The sequence below is a fragment of the Jaculus jaculus genome, chromosome 6 (assembly GCF_020740685.1).
Source record: "Jaculus jaculus isolate mJacJac1 chromosome 6, mJacJac1.mat.Y.cur, whole genome shotgun sequence".
Taxonomy (NCBI): domain Eukaryota; kingdom Metazoa; phylum Chordata; class Mammalia; order Rodentia; family Dipodidae; genus Jaculus; species Jaculus jaculus.
Window position 1 is genome coordinate 76523363 of NC_059107.1, and position 24243 is coordinate 76547605.

General features: G+C 42.8%; 1 protein-coding gene across 2 annotated transcripts in view; it reads right to left on the reverse strand.

The window, feature by feature from the left end:
* Window positions 1-3969: 3969 nt before the first annotated feature.
* Window positions 3970-24243, reverse strand: part of Actn2 (actinin alpha 2) — a 94905-nt gene continuing 74631 nt past the window's right edge. For both annotated transcript variants that reach the window (XM_004662191.3, XM_045152452.1), the window contains 7 exons: window positions 21799-21981; window positions 19590-19724; window positions 18535-18714; window positions 13601-13747; window positions 9238-9303; window positions 7232-7390; window positions 3970-4185 (listed from right to left, as the gene is read on the reverse strand). In XM_004662191.3, coding sequence (XP_004662248.1) covers window positions 4027-4185; window positions 7232-7390; window positions 9238-9303; window positions 13601-13747; window positions 18535-18714; window positions 19590-19724; window positions 21799-21981 — 1029 coding nt within the window. In that variant the 3' untranslated portion in view covers window positions 3970-4026. The remainder of the gene's footprint in view (window positions 4186-7231; window positions 7391-9237; window positions 9304-13600; window positions 13748-18534; window positions 18715-19589; window positions 19725-21798; window positions 21982-24243) is intronic.

Genomic DNA, 24243 nt, shown 5'->3' on the forward strand with positions numbered 1-24243 from the left:
TATGTGTGCAGGCTACATTGTTGGAGTGCTTGTGCACATGTAGGTGAGTTGCATGCGTGTGGAGGCCAGAGTCTGCAAACAAGATGCCAGGCACTTGTGCCACTTTTTGCATGATGATTTAAGTGAGGGTCTGGGAAATTGTCCCTTACCTGGTGGCTCTGCAAACAAGTGCCTTTAACTGCTGTCTCCCCAGCTCCTCTCCACTTTAGTTTTATGAAACAAGGTCTTACTGATTCAGCTAGACATGCTAACCAGCACACCTCCGGGATTACTCCCTCCTACCTCTGCCTCTCCAGCATGTGGGATATAGGCATACACTACCACACTGGGCATTTTAAGCAGGTGCTGGGGATTTGAACTCAGGTCTTCATGCTTGTAGAGCAAGTGGTTTACCCACTAAGCCACCTTCCCAGCCTCTCTTAATTCTTTAAGGGAGATAAATCCTACACTGAATAAAACTTTTCATCTTGATTGTTTCTCAAGGGAGGGTCTCACTCTAGCACAGGCTGACCTGAAACTTACTCTGTAGTACCAGGTTTACCTCTGCCTCTGGAGTGCTGGGATTGAAAGTGAAAGTTTTCAATTATGACGGAAATTTTAAGTGAGGAAGTTTATTTGCAGTTAAGCAAAGCACCTGGTTATTCTTTGAAATAATACAAACAGAGCCAGGTAACCTTTAATCCTAGCACTGGGGAGGCAGAGGTAGGAGGATCTCCATGAGTTCAAGACCACCCTGAGACTACATAGTGAATTCTAGGTCATCTTGGGCTAGAGCGAAACCCTACCTCAAAAAAACAAGAAAGATAAATAAAGAAAAGAAAAGAAAAACAGGGATTCTTCTTCTTTGACAAATTATGTTTAATTGATAGCTGGTCATCAGAAATAAAAATAACTTCTAGAATGCAAGTATGGATATGCTTATTGTTTTCCAGAGCTTAGCTGCTCTCTTCATCTGTCATCAATAGTACTGACTTATTCTCTTGCTGAATGTTGTAAAAAGGTTAGAGTTACCCATGTCCACTCGACATAGCTTCCCAATTTCTCCTTATGGATGGAATATAGCACCTGTTCAAACTAAAATAGAGTCAAAAGCTCACCTACATAACACCCCAAAAGCCTCTGGCAGGAAACTCAAATAACTCAGGAATGTGCAAACTGTCAACTACTTAATGAAGAAAACTCAAGAAATGCAAGGTCAAAGGTTCTAAAAGGACCGGGAGTATCAGGGAAGCAGACAGTTGTGAACAGAAAGTATTGCATTTCCAGCTGTCCTGTAAAAAACTGTGGAAACAGACTGCAAGTAGTAGGTACATGTCTGCTTCTCTCTTCACACTGAAGTTGCAATTTGCAACTGATTTTGTTTATAACACACTTCCTGATCATTAAGGACCTACATATGGAGAATCCCTGTTAGCAAGGTGGAAACACAGGGCGGGAGGTATCCCTTACAGTGGCACCAGCAGAAAGGTGAAGGACACTAGACACATTCAACAGTATGTGGGGGTCACAGTGGCTGCCCTGTGTCCTTGAGGGGAGTGGCATGGGACAAAGACAGGGCCAGGCTTGACACCTGTGAGGAGATTCTGCCCATTCAGGTGAACCCCGAAGTATAGACAAAGCCGCTCACACTTCCTACTCCAGAGCAGGACGCCACCCAGAGACACGTGAGGGTCCCTTTCCTGCAACTTTTTCTGCTACATCTGGCTTTACCTTGGCAGGCCCTAGCTCTCAACCAAGAAGAGTCCTAACCTGGAACACTAGAAGATGGCCATTGTCTCTTGTTATCAACTACCAAAGGTGACTTGTTTTTGTTTTTGTTTTTTGACAAAAGATCTCACTCTAGCCCAGGCTGGCCTGAAACTCACTTTGCAGTCCAGGCTGGCCTCAAATTCATGGTACTTTTCCTAACCTCAGCATCCTGAGTGGTGGGATTAAAGGTGTGAGTCACTACATCAGGCTTTATCTGTTTAAAAACACAGCATTGGGGCTGGAGAGATGGCTCAGCAGCTAAGGCGTTTACCTATAAAGCCCATGGATCCAGGTTCAATTCCCCAGGACCCATGTAAGACAGATACATAGGTGGTGCATGCATCTGGTGTTCATTTACAGTGGCTGAAGTCCCTCTTTCTCTGTCTCTTTCTGTTTCAACTAAATTTAAGAAATTTTAAGGGCTGGAGAGATGGCTTAGCGGTTAAGCGCTTGCCTGTGAAGCCTAAGGACCCGGTTCAAGGCTCGGTTCCCCAGGTCCCACGTTAGCCAGATGCACAAGGGGCCGCATGTGTCTGTAGTTTGTTTGCAGAGGCTGGAAGCCCTGGCACGCCCATTCTCTCTCTCTCCCTCTATCTGTCTTTCTCTCTGTGTCTGTCGCTCTCAAATAAATAAATAAAAAATTTAAAAAAAAAAGAAATTTTAAAAACAGAGCACTGCACTAAGGAGCTAGCTCAGCAGATAAAGATACTGAGTTACAAAGACTGTAGGTCTGGGTTCCATTCCCCAGAACCCACAGAAAGCCAGATGCTCAAACTGGCACATATGCCTAGGGTTCATTTGTAGTGGCAAGAAACTCTGGCATGCCCATATTCTCTCTTCTTCCCTCCGTTTCCCACCCCTCTCTCCCTTTCCCTCAATGAATTTTTTAAAAGGGGGATGTGTGTGGAGATGACTCAGCAGTTAAAGGTGCTAGCTTGCAAAGGCTGATGGCCTGGGTTTGATTCTCCAGTACCCTCTTAAACCCAGACACACAAAAACAGAGCACTTATATGTGGCCATTTGAGAATAAACTCTGGGAAAAGCACAGGAATCTCAATAGATAAGTCTAAAAACCTAGTTTTAATTACTAACTTCCTCTCCATCTCTAGCAACTGAACTTCCCATTTTTCTCAAATTCCAAAGCAGGTATCAAAACCCATGATAGATTATCCAGTCTTACACACAGAAGAGCTGACTGAAAGCCCTACTTTAAAAAATTATAGTTAGCAAGGCGTGATGGTACATGCCTGTAATCCCAGCTCTTGGAAGGTAGAGGCAGGAGGGTGAGAACTTCAAAATCACCCTCCACTACATAGTACATCTGGGCTACATGAGACCCTGTCTCAACAAAATTTTTTTTTAAGTCACTAAAGGTAGAACACAGTAGCACACACCTGTAATTCCAGCACTCAGAAAAAAGCTGAAACATGAAGAATGCCAGTTCTACATGGGACCCTGTCTTAAAAAGATACTTAATTTTTTTCATGAGCTAGGGTTTCTCTATGAAGCCCAGGATGGCCTCATACTTGATATGTAGCAGAGGACAATGCTGAACTTCTGATCCTCCTGCCTCTACCGCCCGTGTGCTAGGATTACAGACACATACCAGCACTCCTCATTTCTGTGGTGCTTAGTGATGACCAGGGCTTCGTCCATACCAAGCACGCAGCCTACAAACTAACCCACTTTGTTCTTTCTCTCTGGTAAGCTCATCTCTTAACATTTAATTCAACAAGAGAGATGACAATATCATTCATATTTAGACTGAGCTAGTTTTTGGATAAGCAAGAAACATAAAACACTAGAATTCCCCGCACACTATCCTAGGCAAAGGACAAGAACATATTAGATATGAAGAATATTTTTTAAAAGCATCAGAATTTCACCAAACCTTCACCTCACCAATTTGGGATACCTCCATACACATGCACACAGACACACGCATGATGAATGTTAAATATTTGGGGTTTTCACATTTCTCACTTTTCTTCTGTCCCTACCCTAGATCATTCTATTTTCATAATATTCAAGCAGTTTGCTTTAAAGAAACAAGCCAACCTGATATTTCATTTCATTTGGCTGAAAGTTCAGAAATAACCTATTTGTGAAGGAAACTATGTCACATTCAATTGAAACTCCATTTCAGCCATGGTAAGCAATCAGCTGCAACATAGATCCTGTCTATCTCAACTTAATAAAGCGTGTCAAAGTTCCAGGAAATAAACTTTGACTTCCTCTTTTATTGCGTTCTGATCAAGGATTACAGACACGTCTGCATCAGAGGTCACTCTCCCCGTAGAGCGCAGAAGAGAAGGCAGTGTAGTCTAGGGCACCAGGCACACTGCCGGGCCCAGGGTAGGGAGGCATTCTCTTGATGCAGTACTGGGCCTGATCTGGGGGCAGCTCACGGCGCAGCTCCTCCGCCAAGATGTAGGGCTGGAAAGACAGACACAGGGTACAAAGTTAATTGCAGAAAATATGAATCATAAGCCATCTCAGGGTGGTTGCAGAGATGGCTTAGCACTCAAGGCATTTGCCTGCAAAGCCAAAGGATCCTGGTTCGATTCTCCAGGACCCACATAAATGATATGCACAAGGGGTGCATGTTTCTGGAGTTCATTTGCAATGTCTCCCTCTCCCTCTCTCTCTCTGCCTCTTTCTGTCTCTCAAATAAATAAATAAATAAAATATATATTTAAAAAAATCTCAGTATTTACACAGTTCTTGCATTTGCAAGGATTAAAGGCAAGAAGTCTACTAGACACAGTACCAGAAGAACAAGCTGGGACCTATAAAGTGGCTGGCTTTTTAGCCAGGAGGAAATTCGGTATGCTTAGTAAAGGCAAATGGAGAATTATCGAGAATTATCACCAGACTAGGAAATAGCTCAGCTGATAAAGTGCCTGCCCTGCCTAAAGACCCAGAACCTACATTACATTACACGCTGGGTGTGGAAACATGTGCTTCCGACTCCAGTACTGATGAGGCAATGATAGGCTCCCTGGAGCTCACTGGCCGGCCAGTGACTAGCAAGTGCCAGGCCAGTGACAGATCCTGTCTCAAAAAATGTAGATGGCATTTCCACAGAACACCACCAGTGGTTGTCCTCTGGCCTAAACACTCATGAGCTCATACTCACACATGAATATGCACACAGATATATAAATAAAAGGCGAGATCACCAGAATTTCTCAGAGAGACAATGTGGGTGATAAACATTATGACCTAAATATCTTTTTTTTTAATTTTTATTTTTTTTAAATTTTATTTATTTATTTGAGAGCGACAGACACAGAGAGAAAGACAGAGGGAGAGAGAGAGAATGGGCGCGCCAGGGCTTCCAGCCTCTGCAAACGAACTCCAGACGTGTGCGCCCCCTTGTGCATCTGGCTAACGTGGGACCTGGGGAACCGAGCCTCAAACTGGGGTCCTTAGGCTTCACAGGCAAGCGCTTAACCACTATGCCATCTCTCCAGCCCATGACCTAAATTTCATACCTGATAGGTAGATGCAGATAACTTACACCAAGCACTGAGGAAAACATGGGCCATTTGATTGCATGTAACTGGTATATTTACTTAAATACAAAAATGAATGTACCATATGTGCTTTTAGAAAATGTACACAGTTTACTTTGCTTATTAGAAAACTGAAAAAGTCATGGAAGAAAAAGATCTCTCAAAAGCAAATAAGACTGTCATTTAAGGACAGAGCTTTATAGAAAACGATGAACTGGAGAGATGGCTGGGTATGTAAAGTGTTGCCATGCGAGCATGAGGACGGCTGTGCATCCTCAGCAAGCATGGAAGATGCTATATGGAGCGTGCCTAGAATCCCAGAGCTAGGGAGACAGAGGCAGGCACATTCCCAGGGTGCTGGCTAGTGTCGAGCTGAATTGGTGATCTGGGATTAAATGAAAGAACGAAGAACGTGTCTCAAAAACTAAGGATGACACCTGATGTCAATTTCTGGCCTTCATATGTACACACTTGCACACACAGACATATTTACCCATACACATAAGAACATACATACACACATACATACACCACACATCACACATGTGCACATGCAAAAAAATTTTCAAATAAGGGATAGGACAATTCTTGTAAAACAGAATGGCTAATAACAGTCAATTAAGCAAACTACACCTATCATACTTTAATTTATATTGGAAATCCTATGGTGGGGTTAGATGAGTTGTGGTTTATTACCTGCAAAGTCACTTGCAATATCTCCCCTCAGTGTTGATTTGTTTTGGTTTTGCTGTTTTTTTTTTTTAATATTTATTTATTTATTTGAGATGGAGAAAGAGTCAGAGAATGAGAGAGAGAGAGAGAGAGAGAGAGAGAGAGAGAGAGGGAGAGAGAGGGAGAATGGGTGTACCAGGGCCTCCACCACTGCAAACGAACTTCAGATGCATGCGCTGCCTTGTATATCTGGAGATTTGAACTCGAATCATTTGGCTTTGAAGACAAACACCTTAACTGCTAAGCCATCTTTCCAGCCTGGTTTTGCTGTTTTGAGAGAAGGTCTCATATGTCACAGGGTGCCTCAAACTCACTATGTAGCTGAGACTAGTCGTAAACTATTAAATCTCCTGCCCACACCTCCCAAGTGCTGGGATTACAGGTAAGTGCCATGTGTCCAGCTCTCCCCACTCCCAATTTTGATGAATAATCATTTTAAAACAGACTTGCTATTATTTTTGAGACAGGTGACTTTTACATGTAAATATGTAATAAACATGGCTGCTTAAATGTCAGAATAAGGGGTAGAATAATCTTATCCCAGTTGAATTTAAACATACTGATTTTTCTTTGGGGGGGGATAAAACTTGAAAAATTCTTAACTTGCAGTTAAATTTTTATTAATTTTGAGGCTATAATGAAAGTTCTGCTATTTTTTTTTTTTTTTTTTTCCCTGAGGTAGGGTCTCACTCTGGCCCAGGCTGACCTGGAATTAACTTTGTAGTCTCAGGATGGCCTTGAACTCATAGCAATCCTCCTACCTCTGCCTCCCAAATGCTAGGATTAAAGAAATGCACCACCACACCCAGCTCTGTTTTTCTTTTGTTTTTGTTTTTTAATGAGCCATTTGGCTATGTATTGTTCTAATGGGTGGACACAAAGGCAGGGTGACTTATCCACAGGGTAAGGTTCCATGTTCTATAACAACTGAACTGTGTCATTCTTTCCTTTTTAAATCACACCTAACAACCCCTAATATAAAATGGTCAAATCAGTAACACACGCACACTTCTACAAAATTAACACAATTGGTCCATCTTATAAAACTCAGCATGTGGTTTGAACACAGATACTAGGAATAAAACACCTGCTTTCCAAATTTAGTGTTGATTTCATACACAATTTACTAGTATGAGAATGGTTTTTATTAGCAATCCACTGATTTCCTCCCCCTCTCCAAAAATGGTATAGCAGTGGATTGCTAGAATAGAAGAAAAGCCACAAGTACAGACCTTATCAGAAGCCAGGATTCGGAAGGAAGCGATGACCTGCTCGGCAGTGTCAGTGTCAGCCGTCTCTCTAGTCATGAAGTCAATGAAGGACTGGAAGGTGACTGTGCCTTGTCCATTGGGGTCAACCAGGGTCATAATGCGGGCAAATTCAGCTTCCCCCTAAGGCAGGGTGGCAAAAAGACATTAAGACTTCTAAAGTCTCGAAACTTAACTAATTCTGCAGATGGTTCCCTCCAGTTCTCTGGAAAGGCTCCCTTTGTGGAGGACTTGAGTTCATTATAATCAAACAACTTTAAAACAAGCCAGGAGCCCCTCCATGTCAGAATTCTATCCTCTCAGAGCCACGCTGTCTTCCTGGTCATATTCCATTACTAGGACGAGTAACTCAAAGCCACAGCTGGCCCTTTTCTTGGATTGCAAGTGAACAAAATGGCATTGCTAAATAGGAAGGCAGTTCTGAGATGTGTTCAGGACTTAATTTTAAATTCCTGGAGGAGGTATTGGGAAGTTAGCTCAGTGGGTAAACAGAAGGCCCTGGGTTTGGACCTCAGCACCAAGGGTGGAGGGTCCCCAAGGGACCTAAACTGCTGGAGAAATCACAACAGGCCATATTTACAATACTTATTAAAGGCTGGAGTGTGGCTCACTGGTAGGCACTTTACTAAAATGTTCAAGGCTCTGAGCTCCATGCCCAGCTGTGCAAGATAAACAAGTAAATGAATAAAAATAAACCAGTCGGGCAGGGTGGTGCACACCTGTATCCTAGCACTTGAGAGGCTGAGGTAGGGTGATCACTGTGAGTTCAAGGCCAGCCTGGGACTACAGAATGAGTGCTAGGCCAGCCTGGGCTAGAGTGAGACCTTACCTAGGAAAAGAAATAGTGGAGTGACATGGTGTATTCCTGTAATCCTAGCACTTCAGAGGCTGATGCAGGAGGGCAGAGTTGAGTTCAAGGCTCTCTTGGGCTACATACTAACACCCCGACTTAAATAATTCATCCAGGGTAACAGAGAAGAGTAGGTGTACTGAGGTATCACAGCCCATAAGAAGTGTCCTTTTGTTTTTGGTTTTTCGAAGTAGGGTCTCACTCTAGCCCAGGCTGACCTGAAACTCACTATGTAGTCTCAGGGTGGCCTCGAACTCATGGCAATCCACCTACCTCTGCCTCCCAAGTGCTGGATTTAAAGGCGTGCGCCACCATATCTGGCCTAGAAATGTTGCTTTCTATTAGTTGATTTATTACTAAAAACCTTTCTCTTTCTACAATATTAAAGGAAAACACACCTTAAAAGTCCAGGATATTAAATGCCATTGAAGTGTATACTTTAAGTTACCTGTGGTAGGTAAATTATATCAATAAAGTTTTTTTTTAATTTTTTTGTCTATTTATTTATTTATTTGAGAGCGACAGACACAGAGAGAAAGACAGATAGAGGGAGAGAGAGAGAATGGGCGCGCCAGGGCTTCCAGCCACTGCAAACGAATTCCAGAAGCATGCGCCCCCTTGTGCATCTGGCTAACGTGGGACCTGGGGAACTGAGCCTCGAACTGGGGTCCTTAGGCTTCACAGGCAAGCGCTTAACCACTAAGCCATCTCTCCAGCCCAATAAAGTTTTTTGTTGTTGTTGTTTTTCAGGGTAGGTTCTCACTCCAGCCCAGGATGACTTGGAATTCACTATTGTAGTCTCAGGGTGGCCTTGAACTCATGGCGATCTTTCTACCTCAGCCTCCTGAGTGCCGGGATTAAAGGCATGTGCCACCACACCTGGCTATCAATAAAGCTTTTTAAAGTCACCATGTCCTTGATTCTATCACTAGAAAAAAAAAATCTAACCAGTTAATGAATAAAATGTTTTGTGTCTATAAAATTGTTTTATATACTACTAGGCAGACCTTCAAAACTATCATCTGATGAAGTAGAAATAAAAAACAATCTCAAACGTACTACCTCACATTAAGCTTATTGTTTCCTATAAACCTTAGTACAATTTTAACTTGTGTCTTACCAAGTCATAACCCATGGAAATAAGGCAGGCTCTGAAATCCTCATGATCCATCAGGCCATTCTTCCTCTGTTGCAAATGAAAAGGCCAAAGAGTGATGTTAGGAACCAAGACAGCTATGCTTGACTAAGTGAGCAGTGAAGTGAGGAAAGGGCACCCTTGAGCCATCCCAAGATCACAGAGGTCACCTCTAACAGGAAAAACAGAGCCTCTGAAAAGAGGTAGATGGTCTGAACTCAGTGGGAAATACAGGATTACCTAGTATGTGTGAGGTTCTGGGTTTGATTATTCCCCCTGCCCCCCACACCACAAAAATAAAATGAAATAAGATAAAAGGAAAGGAAAAGAAAAAAAACAACAGGTGCTATAAAGACTTCTTAAAATGACAGGAGGAAACCACATTAAAGAAGGCAGCAACAGCCGGGCGTGGTGGCGCACGCCTTTAATCCCAGCACTCGGGAGGCAGAGGTAGGAGGATTGCAGTGAGTTCGAGGCCACCCTGAAATGACAGAGTTAATTCCAGGTCAGCCTGGACCAGAGTGAGACCCTACCTTAAAAAACAAAAAACAAAAAAACAAACAAACAAACACAAAGGCAGCAAAAGGAGCCTTTCAGGAGCTCACTACTGCCACCTCCTGATAATAGATCATCCTGCAAACATTCTGAAAAAAAGCTCTCAAAGGCCCTAGCTAGTGATCAGCTGTGAAATTCCTCTAAAATGAGAGCTTTCTAAAGCTGAAACAATTGGGCAGCCATTCCAGAACCATTCTTGTGATGTTGAACCCAAATGCAATGATATCATCTGGGTGGTGGGCTAACTTTCTCCTAAAAAGTCCAATAAGGGTCAACCAACAGCAGAGTACAAGACTATGCATACAGAACACAGCTTCCCCTACTGAGACACACCAGGTAAAGATGGAGCTCTGGGGGCTGAAGAAATGGCTTAGCGATTAAGGTTCTTGCCTTCAAAGCCAAAGGACCCAGGTTCGATTCTCCAGGATCCACATAAGCCAGATGCACAAGGGGGTGCACACATCTGGAGTTCATTTGCAGAGGCTGGAAGCCCTGGCATGCCCATTCTCTCTCTGTGCCTCTTTCCCTCTCTCAAATAAATAAAAAAAAATAAAATTTAAAAAAATTGGAGCTCTGAAAACCTGCCTGGGGGGGGGAGGTTTGAGGGGTATGATGGTTGATCTTACTAATTTGATGGGATTTAGAATCACCATGAAAACAAACCTCTGCACTTGCCTCGAGGAAGTTTCTAGATTAGATTAATTGAGGTAAGAGGAGATATCCTAACTGTGTCACATCACTTCAAGAAAAGGAGAAAGTGAATAGTAACTTCCCATCCCTGTGTGCTTCCTGACCGGGTGCAATGTGACCAGTTGCCCCAAGCTCCTGCCACCATTCTTTCCCCACTGTGATGGACCGTACCATGAAACTGTGAGTCAGAATAACCCTTCCTTTCCTAAGTTACTTCTGTCAGGTATTTTGTTACAGCAATAAGAAAAGTCACTAATCCAAGGAGGCCAGGTAATATTGAGCATCAATATAAATATATTAGCATGCCATTTATTTTTGTTCATCTAGGAAATGGACAGTGTGGAAAGTTAATGTTAGCAGCTGTTTCCTATGATCAGAAACAACATGTTTCAGCTCTCAGACCCACATGCCTAGCCCTTCCCACTGCCAGGTTTGCTCAGCCACACATTACAGTTATGCTCTCTGCCTTACTGATGCCAACTTCCCTTGCTTTGTCTCTTGCACCTCCTTTAAATAAAGTAATTAATTAGTCCATGGCCATCCTACTCTAGGCATGCCTGGACTATAAATACTATACTACCCTTCTCCCTTTCTCTCCAGATTGTCACTCACCAGAGGGAATCATTTTGTGGTAAACTCCTCTAGACTTCAGCCCTAAATCCCAGGACTAGACTCTCACTGCTGGGGAAAGTGGGGAGAGGGCTTTGCTGTGATGGCTCATGAGCACCTCATCTCCTGTGTCCTTACAGTTTGGAATTGCCAGGCCATTTATAACCTGTCCATCTCCCATAGCCTTTGAATCCTAGCATTAAGCTCACAAAGTTCTCTCACACCTATCCTTTTATTCATTCTCATCATTCTGGTCCCTGAGCCCAGAGGTTCCTGCCCCTCTTCCTTCATCTTTCACCCTTCTGATCCTCTGCTCAACTCCTCTCCCTTCCCCCCATCTTCACTCCCAGTTCACTTTTTTTTTTTTTTTTTTTTTCTCGAGGTAGGGTTTCACTCTAGTCCAAGCTGACCTGGAATCCACCATGTAGTCTCAGGCTGGCCTCAAACTCATGGCAATCCTTCTACCTCTGCCTCCCAAGTGCTGGGATTAAAGGTGTGCACCACCACGCCCAACTCCAGTTCACTTTTTAAAACATGTGACATGTTCATGTGATTTTCTGGAAGCACAGCCGTGCATGCTCTAAGATATTCAGTACCTGTGACGTCTACTGGAGGAATCTCTCCATCCATATCCCTCCATATATTCCCTACCTTACTATTTAATGACAGCATGAAGCAAGGTACAACTACACCCCTAACCCCTCTCCTCAATATACACCAAGAAAACCTTGTTTTCAGTGTTTAAAGAAGTGAACTTAAATTTGGCAAGGTCTACTCTGTCTTACTTTGGTACCCTGCTGCAAAAAGTACCACCTTGTATTCAAATCAAAGTGCTTTCCCTACATGATAGTCCCAGTGTGTGAGAGATACCTTCAACAAGTGAAGTGGACTTGTACAGGTACCAGAATCAATCCTTCTCCTCCGTGTAAGACTTCAATGGATGAATGTCATTGTTTAAAGTGTATTTTTGCATAGCAAAGTTGTGCTGACACCATGCAAAAGTTTCTACACTTTACTTACACCTCTTAGCTCCCAACCCAAAACCCATTTCTGAACTTCTTAGTAAACATAATTAACCTGAAGGCATGTTAAGGAGTATTTACTATTACTTGCAAATCATAAACTGGATCACGTGTAAAGTAATAGAATGTATTGGAATGTGACTGTGAAATTTACTTTTAGTCATGTGATTAGTAAAAGAAGATATATAGTAAATAATTTGTTTAACTTAAAATTATTTAAATTTAAATACCAGTTAACATTTTGTAAGTACAAATAGTACTTAACTCTTTATATGACTTCAATATAAAAATTACTACCATTTTTACTTAGCACATTTTCCTTAAAACATACCAGGAGTGATTTTTTTAATTAAAAGAGAAAGGTGAGTTTTAAATGTTGAAAGAGTAGATTTGCATTTCCATCAAGTGCTTTACCTAAACATTTGTTAAGAAAAAGTACATCAGAGTTTTATACTTAAGTCTTTAGAAAATGGCTGAATTACCATGTTTTCTTAAGAATATACGTTATATATTCATACACACACACACATATACAGATACATATACATATACAACACATACATATAGGGTTTTCAAGGTAGGGTTTTACTCTAGACTAGGCTGACCTGGAATTCACTATGTAGTCTCAGGATGGCCTCAAACTCATGGCAATCCTCCTACCTCTGCCTCTCAAGTGCTGGGATTAAAGGCATGCACCACCACACCTGGCAAGAATATATTTTCAAAACACAGAATAGGGCTGGAAAGATAGCTAAATAGTTAAAGGCACTTTCTTGTAAAGCCTAATGACCTGAGTCCAATTACCCAGTACCCATGTAAAGCCAGATACACAAAATGGCTTAGGTGTTTGGAGTTTCTCTACAATGGCAGGAGGGCCTGGCAGGCCCATTCTATGATCTCTCTCTCTACCCCTACCTCTTTCTCAAATAAGTAAAATATTTTTTAAAAATATACTTTCTTGGGCTAGAGAGATGGCTTAGCAGTTAAGGCACTTGCCTGTAAAGCCTAAGGACCCATGTTCAACTCTCCAGATCCCACGTAAACCAGATGCACAAAGGTGAGGCAAGCTCAAGGTTGCACATGCCCACTAGGTGGTGTAAGAGTCTGGAGTTCAATTGCAGTGGCTGAGGCCCTGGCATTCAAATTCTCTCCCTCTGTGTTTCTCTCTCTTGCTTTCTCTAAAAATAATAAAAAAATTCTTTCTCATGAAATACTCATGTTTTAATATTATCTGCAGTGCATTTGTTAAAGGGTCTGTATAAAACAGAACAAAAGCCCAGACTTAATTTCACCTAGTGTGTCTTGATTTAGTGGCTAGTTTCTTTTGATATTATTCAATCAGTTTTCCTATAAACTTTTGGGGGTATAAAAAATTAAAATAAGTTAAAGAATAAATAAATAAGACTCAAAGTGAGGCATACATGCAGATACACTGGTTAGTGTTTTCAGAAATGTTAGAGAGAGAGTGGTACCCTGTCGAAGTGGTTGAAGGAGGCTCTGAACTCATTCATTTGCTCCTGGGTGATACCCTTTGCATCTCGCGTCAAGATCTGGGTCTCCACTTCATTGATGGTTCTGGCGATTGTAGTCAGCAACAGCTCCCATCCAACACGAATGTGCTGCCAAGGAAAAGTGTGAATGATCAGCTCAAGGACTCTAACATGTCAACTTTGCCTCTTCATTTTCACAAAGAAGAGGCAGTCCAAATAAGCAGTGAGTAAGTAGGGCTTGCTGTAGATCTTCCTATACTTAAAACAAAAGCCTACATTTTCATTTTTTATAAGATTATGTAGTAGGATGTACTTCATAGAGTTCAAAAAGTGAAAATCTACAAAATGGACTTTGTATTTTAACACATACATACAATATATATCACAATCCAAGGGACTAAGTCTAGGGTCCCATCCATAGTACTAGACAAGTGCTCCGACACTGAACTATATCTCCAGCTAACATGCTAACATGTGTAGATCAAATATACAATATGTAGTCTATTTGCAAAAGATGCCTTCCTACTTCCTAAGTAGTAGGATGGGCTCTGGGTTACACCTGCCAGTTCCCAGGGAGATCAAACTGGTAGAAGTGGGGATGCTTTTACTTTGTATTCTAGTTTTTAAAACCTAATAAAAAATAAAACTGGGCACTTGGGAGATGGAGACAGGATGATCAGAAGGCTACTTAAGATCATCTTTGACTGCATAATGAGTTTGAGGTCACTTTGGGTACATGAGACCCTGTCTCAAAGTAAAAAAAAGTAGGGTGTGGGGAGATGGTTCAATGGGTAAAGGCACTTCCATGCAAAGCCTGCCAGCCCAGGATCAATTCCCCAGTACCCATATAAAGCCAGATGCACAAAGTGGTATATGTCTCTGGCTTTTGTTTGCAGTGGCAAGAGGCCCTGGTGTACCCTAATAAAAACATTTTTTAAAATATTTAAAATACCTTGGAATAACGTTAACCAAGAAAGTGAAAGAGCTATACAACAAAAACATAAAAACACTCAAAAAAGCAATTGAGGAGGACTTGAGAAAAATGGAAAGACCTCCCATGCTCCTGGATAGGCAGAATTAACAGTGTGAAAATGGCAATCCTACCAAAGGCAATATACAGATTTAATGCAATTCCAATTAAAATGCCAACATTGTTCTTCACAGATAGGAAAAAAAATGACCTCAAAATTCATACATAAAGGCATAAGGCCTCAGTTATCCAACATATACTCAGCAAAAGAAATACCTCTGGAGGCATCACCATACTTGATCTAAAGCTATATTACAAAGCCGTAGTAATAAAAACAGCATGGGGGCTGGAGAGATGGCTTAGTGGTTAAGTGCTTGCCTGTGAAGCCTAAGGACCTCGGTTCAAGGCTTGATTCTCCAGGACCCATGTTAGCCAGATGCACAAGGGGGTGCATGTGTCTGGAGTTCGTTTGCAGTGGCTGGAAGCCCTGATGCGCCCATTCTCTCTCTCTCTCTCTATCTGCCTCTTTCTCTCTCTGTCACTTTCCAATAAATAAATAAAAATGAACAAAAAATAATTTTAACAAAACAGCATGGTACTGGCATAAAAGCAGTAGTATAGACCAATGGAATAGAATTGAGGACCTATACTTTGGGTCAAGCAAGTACAGCTACTTGATATTTGACAAAGGCCCTAACAATACAGGCTAGAAAAAAGGCAGCGTATTCAACAAATGGTGCTGGACAAACTGGATAACTATATGCAGGAAATTGAAACTTGATCCTCCCATCTCACTATGCACAACACTCAAGTCAAAATGGATCAAAGACCTCAATATAAGATAGGAAACTTGGCTACCACTGGAAGAAAATATAGGAGGAACTTTCCATAATATAGGAATGGGAAAAGACTTCCTGAACAAAACCCCAGTAGCATAGGATCTTAAACAGTCACTCAACCAATGGGATCTTATGAAGCTGAAGAGTTTCTTCACAGACAAAGCCAATAGACTACCCACAGAATGGGAGAAAATATTTGCAGAATATCCAACTGACCGAGGCCTAATCTCTAGATCTACAAAGAACTCAAAAACCTAAACAATAAAAAGTCAAACAACCCACTCACAAAATGAGTCAAGGAACTGGACAGGCAGTTCACAGAGGAAGAAATACAAGTGGCAAACACACACTTAAGAAAATGTTCATCAATGGAATTTCAAATGGGAAAGTGTGGGGGTGGGGAGGGAGGGAATCACCATGGGATATATTTTATAATCATGGAAAATGTTAATAAAAATTAAAAAAAAAAGAAAATATTCATCATCCCTAATCATCAGGGAAATGCAAATTAAAACAACTATGAGATTCTACCTTACTCCAGTAAAGATAGCAAACATTAAAAAATCAAATGAAAATAAATGCTGGTGAGGATGTGGAGAAATAGGAACTCTCATCCACTGTTGGTGGGAATGTAAAATGGTACAACCACTTTGGAAAGCAATATGGAGACTACTAAAAAAAGATGACTATATAGAGTTACCAACAGTTATTCCCTTACTGGGCATCTACCCCAAAACCTCCAAGCCTTAGTCCAGAGAGATTTTCTCAACCATGTTTATAGCTGCTCAATTCATAATAGCTAAGAGCTGGGATCAACCCAGATGTCCATCATTAGACGAATGGATAACAAAGATGTGGTACATCAACACGATGGAATTCTACACAGCAGTAAGGAAAAATGACACAATGAAATCTGAAGAAAAATGGTTGAGCCTGAAACAGATCATTCTCAGTGAACTCACCCAATCACAGAAAGCTATTCACTGCATAGTCTCACTCATCTACAGCACCTACCCTGAATCTACCCAAGATGCTGACATACCCAGCAAGCATCTTGAGGACTAAACAATAGAGTGGGTAGGGAGAGAGGTGAAGGTAAGGGAGGGGCTGGGGAACACAAATATGGCCTCAAACAACAATGGTACCATAAAATTCTACATCCTAAAAGATAGACCAAATGGTTGAACCTTCAGGCCCTTAGAGGGAACACCTGAGTCACAGGCCCTGGAGATGGTATGATGAAGACTGACCTTAATCTTCTACTTTCTCTTTCTCTTCTCTCTAACTCTTTTGTTATTATTACTTTTATTTATTTATTTGAAAGTGACAGACAGAGAAAGAGGCAGATAGAAAGAGAGCAAATGGGTGCACCAGGGCCTCCAGCCACTGTAAATGAACTCCAGATGCATGCGTCCCCTTGTGCATCTGGCTAACGTGGATCCTGGGGAATTGAGCCTTGAACCAGGGTCCTTAGGCTTCACAGGCGAGTGCTAAGCCATCTCTCTAGCCCTCTCTAACTCTTTTATACTTATCTTTTTCTTCCTTCTCTTCATGGGCACTGACCTGTAACTCCTAGTACCAGCAAGTGGCTATCATCCACAATGAGCTTTTGATCAGCAAGACCTACAAGGTTTCCTAAAAGAATGACAGATTGCTGTCAGAGTACTTGATGACCCACCAAAGGTTAGTGGAAATGTCCTACTGCTGAAGATACCATATGTGGTTGACACGTGACATGGAGTGACATGGCTGGAAGCTGGAAGAGAATCAGTTCCCAGACAGTCAGCGAGTCTAGTGCCAGAAGGTTCTACATGGGCAACTAGGGGAAAATGACCAATATTTGTCCAAGCAACATATGGTCTAACATACTTAGCAGCAAATAACCTGTCGTGATGCTCACACAAGTGCAATAGTGGTGCACAGCCATGGTGGGAAACCAACTGCTCTTGAATTGGCTAACTGGCCCACTCAGTGGAATGGAACCCATAGCTGGAGCTGGGAAGCAAGTTGGAACCAGATCCAAAAATGAACCCACTCTCCATTGTTAAGCTACCATCAATCATTGGCTATAAGAGGGCCTACACCTATTAAATGCTCTCTGAAAAATAATGGTCATCCCATTTATCTGGTGCTAACTTTACTCTCTGTCAGAGAATCTGCTTCTATTTTTCAGATAGACACAGATCCTAAAAAGAGAACCACCCCATCATACCTCAAAAGGACCCCAGCTGAAACTAAGAATAATTGGCAAAACAAGCAAGGGTGCTATTTTTTTTTTTGGTGAACCTGGTACCAGCACAAGGGTGAAGGAGATCAACACAGGGAACAATCAACTCCTACTAATTAGATATCCAGAGACACAGAGGCTCCCAAGACCTCATCACTGAAGCAGATCTAAAATGAACCCAACATGGCTCAGGGAAACATGTGGAAGAGGGGGCAGAAAGAATGCCAGAGCCACATGTTGGGTCATGATACACAGAGACATTTCCTCCTACCCATAACTGAGGGCTAACCCCACAATGCATGAGCTATCTACCTCAACAAGGAGGGGCCAGGGGGAGGGCAGAGGACAGGGAGGAGGCCAACAATGGTACCAACTTGACTGTATTCACTGAGTACAAAACTAATTAAAAAACAAAAAAATAAATAAAAATTATTATTATTTTTGGTTTTCCGAGGTAGGGTCTCACTGTGGTCCAGGCTGACCTGGAATTAACTATGTAGTCTCAGGGTGGCCTTGAACTCATGGTGATCCTCCTACCTGTACTTCACTTCCTGAGTGCTGGGATTAAGGTGTGCACCACCACGCCCGGCTTAATATTTTTAAAAGTGAAGACAGTCTAATTTCTGACACTGTCTCCAAAGAAGTATAATGGATTCATCGTGGTGGTAATAATAACATCGCTAATACAATCAACAATTCATACATCATACAATTCACACTGCTTTTTCATATATACTAACTGGAAAGGCTTAAAAATCCCTAACATTCAAACTTGCGGAATTTAACAGGAACAAAGAGAGACACATGAATGCAGAAAACCCCCTGAGGTGGTGACAAAGTCACAGATAGCAGTAAGGAGCAGTTCACGAGGCTGCGGTACCTCCATGGTGTAGTTGGTATGCTTGTTGTCGAAGACCAGGGCCTCCTGGATGAGCTGGTGGTCTCCCTCCAGCTTGTCGATGTTATTCTTGTAGTTGATGATGTTGTGCTCATACTGCTTCAGCTGGTTCATCTGGTCCTCCAGGGCCCCAGTGATCTGGATGGAGCTGCGGGCAATCTCCTGGGGAGGCACGTGGGGGGAACACGGGGACAAACAGTGAGCAAGCTTCTCACTCTGTGTCACAGGACTCATATCAGGGATCAGCCCAAGGCACAAGATGTTCCCAGATAATGGGACTGGGATGAAACAAAGTCTGGGTCATGTCTGTCTTGAGAATGGAAGAAGCCAAGCAGGATTCAAAGTGGAAACCAACAGGGTCAAGGAAAGGGTCCCGAAGGGCAGAGGTCACCTTCATGACACAGCTGCCACCCTGTTCCTCTGCTGGGGGAGGCTGGGGCTTGGCTGTGTGAGTAGAGCTGCCAAACAGGAATTAGAACACTGGGGGAAGTTCTTAACGTATTTTTTAATCTTATTTTTTTATCCCAAAAGACACACACACACACACACACACACACACACACACACACACGGAGAGAGAGAGAGAGAGAGAGAGAGAGAGACAGACAGAGAGAGAGAGAGAGAGAGAGAGAAATATCTCCTGGATTTTCTGATAAAATCAAGTAGATTCTTAGAGTCATTCTGAGACCATTCTTCCTTGAATGTTCTAGAGAAACATAAAGTTTGCATGGATTTTCACTTGTCCTCTTAAGGAATGGATGGTTTCAAAACATAGCTCCTGCAGAGGCCAAAACAGGAGCAGCCTCATCACTTTCTTTAATGAGAAGAATGGAAGTAAGGGCATCCCCATGTCCCCTTAGCGCACTTCTCCGCTTACACCAAGCTGTGTCCAAGTGCAAGTCCGTGACAGCCTAGGGGCTAGCAAGACCAAGTCCAAAGTGACAATGGACTAAGTGAGGCAGACAGTGACCATGCAGGGAATGTGCTCAGTTCTGACTTCCAGGGACAAGCAAGACTCTAGGAAGAATGCCACCTACCTCCATCTTGTTCTGGATCCAGGGCCCAATGGCATTGGCCTGTGCGGCAAACTGGCGCCTCAGGCGCTCATTAGCATGCTGGCGAGCCAGCTCCTCCTGCAGAGACTGATCCCGGACAGGCACCAGCTGCTTCACCTGTTAGAGCCCAAGGACAACAGGGTGAGATGCCAGCTCAGGTTTCATAGGCATGACCCCAGGATGAGCTTTCAGGCCAACATAGGAGTTTGGAGTGGGAGGAATGGGGGCTTGGAGGGATGGGGAAAGAGGGCTAGAGGGCAGAAAGAGTTTCTTACTCTAGGATCTCAGCTCTGTCATCTAGTGCCACCAACTTTCTCCCAAAAGGAAAGCTGAGTCCAGGGCACTTAGTAGCCTGTATTAAAGACACTGTCACTCCTCTATCAAGAGTTCTCATCACTCTGTAGCACCAAGCAGGTCCACAGTAAAATCTGTGAACCTGGATGCCTAGAAGACTGACATAGGCTAACCTGGAACAAACTCTGTAGCCCAGGCTGGCCTCAAACTCATATTGATCCACCTACCTCAGACTCCTGAGTACTGAAATTAAAAGTGTAATTCAGGGTAGAGAGATGGCTTAGTGGTTAAGGTGCTTGTCTGCAAAGCCAAAAGACCCAGGTTCAATTCCCCAGAGCCCACATAAGCCAGATGCACAAGGTGGTACATGCATCTGGAGTTTGTTTGCAGTGGCTGGAGGTCCTGGTGTGCCCATTCTCTCTCTCTCTCTCTTTCTCAAATAAATAAAAATAAAATATATATTTTTTAAAAAGTAGAATCCAAACTTGGCATGGTAGTGCATGCCTTTAATCCCAGCACATGGGAGGCCGAGGTAGGAAGATTACTGAGAGTTCAAGGCCAGTCTGAGACTATATAGTGAATTCCAGGTCAGCCAGGGCTAGAGCAAAGCCCAATCTCAATCCCTGCCCCCCCAATGTAATCCACTATGCCCATTTTAGATATGCTTTGAAATGTGCTTACTGTAGCCTAACTTCATTTACTTGGTTCTGGGGACTGAACCTAAGACTTGACTCTGAACCTAGCCCTTCTTTCCTCCATCTTATATGTTGAGACTGGATTTCCATAAGTTGCTCAAGTTAGCCCTGATCTCACTCTGTAACCCAAAGTGACCTCAATTTTGGCCTTCTGCCTTGACCTCCCAAAGTAGGTGGGATTACAGGCCTGTATCACCAGAATGGAGCTAGCCCACCTTAAAAAGTACATTGATTATCAGAAGAGATCCACCAGGCAGCCGGGCTGGGCCCATCAGCTCTGAGCCTGCAGCAGTGGAGCACCGGGGCATGGCACCTGTTCTCCACACTTCCCATCCCAAAGGAGCGCTGGTGACACGGAGGAGTGCTGTGCTTCAGTTCTCTTTGAATGCATAGTAAAGAAAGAGTCTGCAGCATTAAAACTTCTGCTGAAGACAATATTGTTTGTTGTCTCTTTACAAGAAAACCCATGTGGCTAATTTACTTAATAACTAACTGAAGGGGAAAAAAAGTTCATTTTAGCTGGGCATGGTAGCTCACGCCTTTAATCCCAGCACTTGGGAGACAGAGGTAGGAGGATTGAGTGAGTTCAAGGCCAGCCTGAGACTACATAGTGAATTCCAGGTCAGCCTGGGCTAGAGTGAGACCATGGGATATGCCCATTTCAAGCTGATGCCACCAGAATTTGATTTTTGTTTTGTTTTACAGGTACTAGGGATTCAACCTAAGAGCCCTTTTGTGCTAGGCAAGTGCTCTACCACTGAGCTACACTGAGCTTTTTGTTTTTTGTTTTCAGAAAGAGTCTCACTATAAGGCCTAAACTGACTTGGAACTCATGGTCTTTCAGCCTCAGCCTCCCTAGTGCTGACATTATAGGCCTGGTTCACCATGCCCAGCTAATAGAAACTTTAAAAGGGATCTTCCTGATAGCATTATAATCTGTACTGATTTTTTTTTTTTTTGGCCAGAATTTATAGTATTTTCCTTCAGGAAAATAGTATTTATTTTCTTTCTCTACAAACCGCAGAGGCCACCAAGCAACACTGAAAGTTGAGCACATTTTTCCTGTAAAAATCTTGAAGTAGGAAAATCCTTATGGGGATGCTGGATTAGAGAGTCACCCTGAATCCACAAGGTGTTGTCTTCTCCCCTGAACCGTTTCAAGGAGGCCACTCTCATTCCTCAGCCAGCCTGCGGCCCCTCACCTTGTCCCACCTGTTGCGGAGCTCGTCCATGGTGACTGTGCTATATGGGTTGCTCGAGCTGACCCTGATGCTGTAGCTCTGGATCACCTTCTCCACCTCATTCTGGATGGCCAGGATGGACTGCCGCTCCCCATCAGCCTCGGGCAGCGTGGCCTTGAACTGCTCGTGCGCAGTGATCAGACTCTACACCAGAGAACAGGGGCAGAACCAACTCAACATTAGTGCCAACTATCTTCTTATCTATGTGTGTATGTATTTTTGGGGTGGTATGTTCATGTACGTGAGTGAAAGCACATATGGAGATCAGAGTACAACTTTGGTCTTTGTGTTCTGCCTTGCTTGAGGAAAGGTCTCTCACTGTCCACTGCTTTATTCACCAGGCTAACTGTTCTACAAGCTTCCAGGAAATTCTTCAGTCTCTGCCTCCCATAATACAAGCCTGCTTTCACATGGATTCTGGAAATCAAAACTCAAGTACTCACACAGGCATAACAAGCATTTATCCATGACACCATCTCCCTAGCCCTATTTTTGCTGTTTTTTTTTTTGTTGTTGTTGTTTGTTTGTTTTAAGCGAGGGTCTCATTCTACCCCAGGCTGGCCTTGAACTCATAGCAGTTCTCTTACCTCCACCTTCACCATGCTAAATTTAAAATGTATGTTACATTGCTTAGCTTATTTTTACTTTTTAAAAATAGGGTTTCATGTAGCCCAAGCTGGCTTTGAACTTGTGATCTTCCTGCCTCACATTCCAGATGCAAGGATCACAAGTGTGTGCCATTATGCCTAGCCTCTTAGGGTCTTTATAGACTTCAGTCCTCCTTTCTATACATGTATGAACGTCTGTATAACTGTAGGCATCCCTGGAGAAAAGCAAACATGGATATTTTGCCAAAGTGCTTTGGTACTTAGAAGTTAAGTACCTTGAAGACAGAAGAAGAATACTGCTTAACTTATGCCTAGTAATCTTAGAGTCTTAAAACATAAATTTTGGGCTGGAGAGATGGCTCAGTTAAAGGCACTTGCTTGCAAACCTTGGCAGCCTGGGTTTGATTTGCTAGTACCCACATAAAGCAGGATGCACAAAGTGGCATGCATATCTGGAGTTCATTTGCAGTGGCAAGAAGCCTTGGTGTGCCCATTCTCTCTTTCTCTCTCTCTCTCCTTGTCAACATTGCAAATAGAAAATATTTCTTAAAAATTAATTTTCTTTCTTTTTTGAGTCAGAGTTGTGTCATGTAGCTTAGCTATCCTCAAATTCGATATGTAACAGAGGGTAACCTTGAATTTCTGATCCTCTTGCCTCTCTCTCTCTCTCCTGAGTGTTGATTTTACAGGCATACACCACCTTGCCAGTACCATTATTTTTTCAGTCTTATGTTCTGCCAAGGAATAGGGCTTGGCTACCCTTCCTTATATCCAGGTTTTCCTTTGTAGTTCATCAAAAGCCCCTATCACCTGCTGCCTTATTTACAAGGGTGGGGGCAGGTGGGGGAACGGACATGTGGCTCAGTGGTAGAACACTGCCTAACCTAACATGACCAAGACCTTGAGTTCAATCCCCAGCATCAAACCATCACAGCAAAATAGACATAGATATACACATAGATAGATAGATATAGATATATCAATAGTAACAACAACTGGGAAGACCAACTCTACTCCTCAGAAAGAAAGGCCATGGAAACCAGTTGCTGTCCTGGAGGCTTTGAACCTGCATTGATAAGACCTCCTCCTTGAACCTCTGTCATCTCAGCTGCTGAGACTTCCTGGTCCATAGACCAGGCCTGAGCACAAAGCCACTGTTCACTTCAGGCCTAGAAGCACACAGCTGCCAGAAGACCTTCCACTAAAGCACAGTGTGACTCCCAGTTACTCCAAAATAAATGTTTTTAGGCTGTTAGCCTGTGTTTTGGAGGGTGTGCAAGAAATGCTGACAGCCTCCTTCAGATGACAATGGTAATGTGTAAGAAAGTCCCCTTGTTCCACAATTGACAGGGAGTGAGGTTTTGTCCTGAAAAACTCATCACAAGCGTAACTAGTTTAAGTGGAAAGCAGCACCTTTGATGCACCTGCCTACCCGACATCACATCTTAGCAACAAGGCACACTGTAGTTTCGGTTATTGGCCCTTGTGACTATGTGCCTGACAAGCTGTTGCCACTCAACATTGAGATAGAGCTCATACCACCTATTAGTACCCCAGGAAAAGATCAATTCTAATTTTAAAGTATGGTTTTTGCTAAGTGTGCATCACTTTGTGCACCATCATAAAGTTGAAAAATCCCGAAATGAAGCAGTATAAGTTGAGCACTGTCTGTGATGTGTTCTTCAGGTACCCAAAGGGCAAACCTCGACAGCTCCTTGATGGGTAGGTAGGCTCCAGTACCTCCTCTTTATTGAGATTCTTTTTTTTTTTTTTTTGTGGTAGGGTATCACTCTAGCCC